This window comes from Callospermophilus lateralis, chromosome 3 (genome assembly GCF_048772815.1).
Source record: "Callospermophilus lateralis isolate mCalLat2 chromosome 3, mCalLat2.hap1, whole genome shotgun sequence".
Taxonomy (NCBI): Eukaryota; Metazoa; Chordata; class Mammalia; order Rodentia; family Sciuridae; genus Callospermophilus; species Callospermophilus lateralis.
The window spans coordinates 173,366,564-173,372,378 of record NC_135307.1 but is presented as its reverse complement, the minus strand read 5'-3'; the positions used below and the strand labels follow the sequence as shown (position 1 = coordinate 173,372,378).

Sequence of the window (5,815 nt, the reverse complement as noted above, 5' to 3'; positions counted from 1 at the left end):
ATGTATAATATAAGGCTCTAATAAAAAAAAAGTGTGCAGCTAAGATGTGTGACCCATGTCGTCCTTCTGCTTGACTGACTGACTATCTCCATCCCTTTTAGTTCACTGCACACAATCCTGGCCCTTTTCCAAAACTAATAAAGGCAGAACACTGTCCAGCTACAGTGATTCCTATTCAGTCACCTGCAACGCTGCCCTCTGTTTTCCTGGGACATGTCAGTCATGAAGCCCTATTTAATGACCATTGCCATCCTTCTGACTCTGGTTCAAAAGTCTCCAGGTAACTCAGACCTGCTCAAAGGTTCTGGGGTCTTGCCTGTAGTGTTGGCATCTTGGTGGCCTCTGAGGTGACTCCAACTCATGTGGAGTAGGTACCACTTAAGCCTTCTCTGGCCTCAGGTTGCAGGTGTTGTCCCCAAGGCTCATCACGTGTTGAGGTCTCCTCTGGTTCTTCTCGGCCAAGGCAGCTCTAGGAGGTGGTGGTTCCTGGTGTTCTCGGCCCAGTGGAGAATCAAAGCACGGGTCACTTTAGGTAGAGCTGTCATTGGGAGGGAGCTTGATTCGTGGTCTCGGCGTGAGAGATGGGGTACAAGCTGGGGAGCTGTGGGAGGGACGAAGGACAGGTGGAGAGTGGAGAGTGGCTTGGCGTTGAGTGGTTTGCATGTTGTTGTGTTTGTGTTATGTTTTGTCATTAGGCCTGGGGTGTCATCAGAAGAGAGAGGCTGGAATTGAAGTTGGGTGTTTGACACAAGTGTCTTAGGCAGGGTCTCTGCGGGGCTGATCTTGGTCGGGGCTGTTTATCCTGGATTTTGGGGTGGTTTAGCTTGAGTAAGAAAGTTGAATTCATCTTAGCAGGTCTATGGCTATCAAAGTGGGGAGAATATTATGTATCTTTATCAGATACATAATTTGCAAATATTTTCTCCCATTTTGAGGCTGCTTTGTTTTCCTTTTTGGATCATTTCCTAGGGTGTGCAGAAGTTATATATATATCCTATTTATCCCATTTATCTTTGTTGCCTGTGCTTTTAAGGTCATATCCAAGAAATCATCTAAGACCCATGTCAGGAAGCTTTTCCTTTAGGTTTCCTTCTTAGAGTTTCTGGTCTTATAAGTCTAATATATTTCAAGTTGATTTTTGTGTGTGGTGTAAGATAAGGGTCCAATTTCGTAGACATCCCTACAGCACTCATTGGGGAGGGTGGCTTTTGTGTACATGTGCTCAGAATCTACTGTATAACATAGCTTTATAGTTGACAGTACTGTACGGTATGTTTAAAATTTCCCAAGAGAGTAGATCTTAACACAAGATTTGATGAACAAAAAATAATAAATAAGAGGACAAGAGAAAACATTTGGAAGTGATGGATGGGTTTATGGTATTAGATAGTGAAGATGGTTTCGTGGGTGAATATTTATCTCCAAACTTATCAAGATGTATAAATTAAATCTGCACAGATATTTTTTGGCATATCAATTGCACCTCAATAAATTTTTTTTTTTTTTGGCATGAGGGATTGAACCCAGAGACACTTAACCACTGAGCCACATCCCCGGCCATTTTAAATTTTTATTTTCAGATAGGGTTTTTCGAAGTTGCTGAGGCTGGCCTGGAACTTGTGATCCTCCTGCCTCAGCCTCCTGATTGACTGGGATTACAGGTGTGCACCACCACGCCCAATAAAACATTTCTTTAAAAAAGAAATGGGAAGTGTAAACACTGCATGGAAACTATCCAGCATTATTTTCCAATTCTGAGGAAGTTTCTCCAGTGTGATTTCTAGGGGAAACTGAAGAACAACTGTAGGAAGTGAAGATAAATGAAATCAAGTAGCTGCAATGTCCTCCAGGTCTCCTCTCCAACCTTGGCATGTAGAGAAAGGTATGGGAGCAGCCTCAGCCCTGCCCTGGGGGAACCCAGGCTGCTGCTTTCCTGAAGTGAGTTCAGAGGTTTTCTTTTTCTTTCCTTCTTTTTTTAAACTCCTCCACTTTCTTCTCCCTCAGCCTTCCTCCTTCCTGCTTCCTGCTTCCTCCTGCTTTGTGCCCTCCTCCCCACACAGGTCTCGCCTTCTCCCTTCCCCTTATGGAGGGACACTTGTTCTCAGGCTCAGTAAACTCAGTTCCACATTGGACGAGTGTAGATACCACAGGTGGATTTGAAAAAAAACACCACCATAAAAATGAAGGCAGTGTTCCACGCTTCAAAAGCGGAACACGGTGTCGCTTCCTTAATAACTACATACGACTATCACCTGGCGGGATTTATGGGCAGGCACTGTTCTGGACAATCTTTTCTACCAGGGCAATCAAAGTCATTTTCTCCCCTTTCATCAGCCCAAACATATGCATATGAAATTGAATTGATTGAATGCCAAATTTCTGTCCTTTAAATTGATGTACTCCCCATATTGAGTGGAGTGCTTTTCATAGAGTTAATTTTAATGAATTTCTATTAAATGAGTGGATATATAGATGGCTTCACAGACATACATGGATGGGGCAGGGTCATGTCTGGGTGCCCAGGGAGCACAGAAATGATGTCTCACATCGGTCTGGGGCCCAGACAGAGTTGTTGGGAAGGCCCAGGACATATCTTTTGTTTGTTTGTTTGTTTGTTTGGTTGGTTGGTTTATGATAGTTTAATTTACTACTAAAACACTTCCACTGGGCAATGTCTATGGCTGAACGTAAGAAGGCCCCGCAGGATGTGGCTCTTGTTCAAGCAGAAGCCCAGAGTGTTTTCTGAGGACTTCTTGCAAAGCAGCCTTACTCTGGCCTCTTCTAAGGCTGACTGAATCAGAAATTCTAGAGACACCGTGTGAATATCCTTAGAAATTCCCTAGATCATCACACCACACCAAGTACTGACCGCCTCCTTCACAAACACAGCTGAGATTCTGATCTGGTGCGAACTCCCCCGTTCCCCTTCCCCACTCGGGGATACTAAGTTCAGGGAGCTAAACTGAACATGGGACAGAGGAGCAGGGACCATCTGGGATGTGAAAGAGGTCTCCTGTGACCTCCACCTGAAGATGAGGGATCAGCAAGGTGCTGTTACTACCACGTGGGTGCTGAAATCTGTGGCCATGCAGGACAATGTTGAAATGGGTTAGAAATGACCTAGGAGGGAGAAGTGATACAATTTTATGACAAAAACTTTATTTAAAAAGTTTTTTTTATACCACTGTAGGTATAATTCTCTGGGGGCTGCCATGTGGAGGGGTTAAGGGAAGGGTAGCTTGCCAGATCTTCAGTGTCCCTACCTGTCCCTCTGGTAACCTCAGAGAGGAGATCTGTGTGTCCTCACTTCCATTCTGTGTCTTTGGGAGATGGGGGAAGTCCCCCAGGTCAGGTGGCAGCCAGAAGAACATGGGTGTCACTCTAAGGAGGACCCTTGCAGATCTTTTCCTGTGAACAAAGAGAGGGGGACACAAAGAGCAGGCCCCGTGATGGGGGCGAGGATCAAGGTGGGACACACAGTGGTACCCTGATGGTGGAGAAGGAGTGACGGGTCCATTTTTGATTCCCTCTGATTAACCTAGGGGCTGCTGATGTAATAATCCAGTGCCTCCTCTGGATTTGGGGGGCAGTTTATATATGTACACCAGCACCCAAATGTTATGGCACCACCAAGGAATTTTTCTTTTCTTCTTTATTTCCCTTCCTGTTCTCCAACTTCCCCTGAATTTGAAAACATTGGCACAGGGCTCCTCTTTCCATGCAGGTGATAACATCAAACTTTCCCTGTCCCACTTTTTTTAATGTTAATAGTGAATCAATTTATTTATTAACTAGAGCCCTCAGCGTGGTTAGAAATGGGGTGGCCTGGCACAGAGTCAGTGTTGATGATGGCCGTGGGGGTGACAGATGGGGGATGTTTGGAAGAGTCCTTGAATACTGACCTGAGGATTTGGGATTGTCTGTTGAACAAGGTGTAGAAGGCCCCGGGTCTTTCAGACATGACGCAGGGAGACGCCACCTATAAAATCCTATCATAGAGAAGGAATGTATCACAAAGGAAAGGACCTGGGCTTGACAGCATGTGGGCCAGGACTTGAGTACTAGCTTGGTCGAGTATGAGCTATGGGAATATGGACAGAAAAAGAGCCTCTCTTTGAACCTTAGGGTCTTTATCTAGACAGTGGAGATTATAGCAGGGTTTTATGTGGGTTTAGTGAGATATCATTTGTAAAATACCTGATACATAGTAGATTCTGTATCATACTGTAATAGATGGTTAATATCACTTTCTAATAGCTCCTTTGTCTTTGGAAAAGAAGAGCTAACTAATACCATTGGTGACTAGTATTTATTAAATTCTGGTTAAGTGTCAGGAATTCTGTGGGTATTTTTCAGCAAAGAACCTGTATACACACACACACACACACACCTGCACGAGTGACATGTCGATGTCAGGGTGGGCTTTAGCCATATATGGATTTTCTTTTTTTTTGGTGTGGGGGGGCAGGTACTGGGAATTGAACTCAGGGGCGCTAAACCACTGAGTCATGTCCAAAGCCCTATTTTGTATTTTGTTTAGAGACAGGATTTCACTGAGTTACTTAGTGCCTTGCTTTTGCTGAGGCTGGCTTTGAACTCACGATCCTCCTGCCTCAGCCTTCTGAACCGCTGGGATTACAGGCGTGCACCACCAAGCCTGGTGCTTTAGCCATATATGGAAGGCACATGGTAGAGGTCTGTAGGGTGAACACGTGTGTAAACACTTCATTGATGTGTGAATTGAATCTGTGGAAAGAGCTGACTTGTGCCTGGGGTCCCGTATGCACTACTGCCCTGCTTGTGTTGCCTGGGACCTGTTTCTATGGGGCCAATATAGAAAAAGAGACATGTGTGGACTGTGTTTGTGCCTGTGTTTCAAAGCGTAAAGATCTGCATGCTTACGGGTTTAGATATGTGTGTCCTGTCTCTGAGTCGACCCTGGTGTCTCTGATGAGCTGTGTGTAAGGAAATCTCATCCTTTTAGGAACTTTGGAATGTGTCCCACATGGGCTCACAGTGACCGTCACTGAAGAGCTGGATCCTCAGGAAAGACATTCCTATCAACACGACCTAATATCTAATTATTATATGCCAGAGACCTTTCTGAGCTTTCTATATCTGCTAATTTAGCCATCACAAAAGCTTTAGGAACTTGGCTCTATTAGTATCTCATCAAGGATGGCGCTAGTAAGTGACTGAGCCCCTGGTTGGATACAGGTGGTTTTGACTCCAGGTCCTGTGACTTAATGTGCTGAGGGCTTGTTCTCTCTTGCTCACGTTTCCTCACCTCCGTCCTCACTGCTTCCCAGAAACTGACCGTGGCTGTCTTTCCCAGGCGGCCTGTTCAGATCCAACAACAAGAAGGAGCCCTGGAATCCGTGTGAGCTTTACCGAGGAGGCAAGTGCAGAGACGCCTGCGGCAAGGACGAAATTCAGTACCTCTCCTGCCTCCCGGACCTCCAGTGCTGCCTGAAAATCTCTACGTATTTAACCAATTCTGACTCCAACTCCAGCTCGCCAGTTACAAACACGTCCAGCTCTGCTCCAAGTTGAAGATAACGACGTCTCCCGCTTGTTGTAGTCATTCCTCCCCCATCCTGCAATCCCTGCCCATAAAAATGCATTCCCTTTCCCGTGTGTGTCTTTCATCTGGGAGCAGTTAGGGCCGGACAGGAGAGGTTAGGCTGGGAGCTGGGAGACATGAGGAGAGGAAGGGGCCCTGGGTCAGCTCGGTGGGTACAGGGGTGCTGGGAAGGAAAGGAGTCTCCTCTCCTGAGGTTGCAGAGGGGAGGTGACATCTGGACTGAGTCTAGTG

At 45.9% G+C, this 5,815-nt stretch overlaps 1 protein-coding gene across 1 annotated transcript; it reads left to right on the top strand.

Moving 5' to 3' along the window:
- Positions 1 to 213: 213 nt before the first annotated feature.
- On the top strand, positions 214 to 5,553 carry Defb116 (defensin beta 116). The gene is made up of 2 exons (XM_076849461.1): positions 214 to 280; positions 5,336 to 5,553. Exons 1-2 carry the CDS (start codon positions 214 to 216, stop codon positions 5,551 to 5,553), a joined length of 285 nt encoding a protein of 94 aa, XP_076705576.1.
- Positions 5,554 to 5,815: the final 262 nt, after the last annotated feature.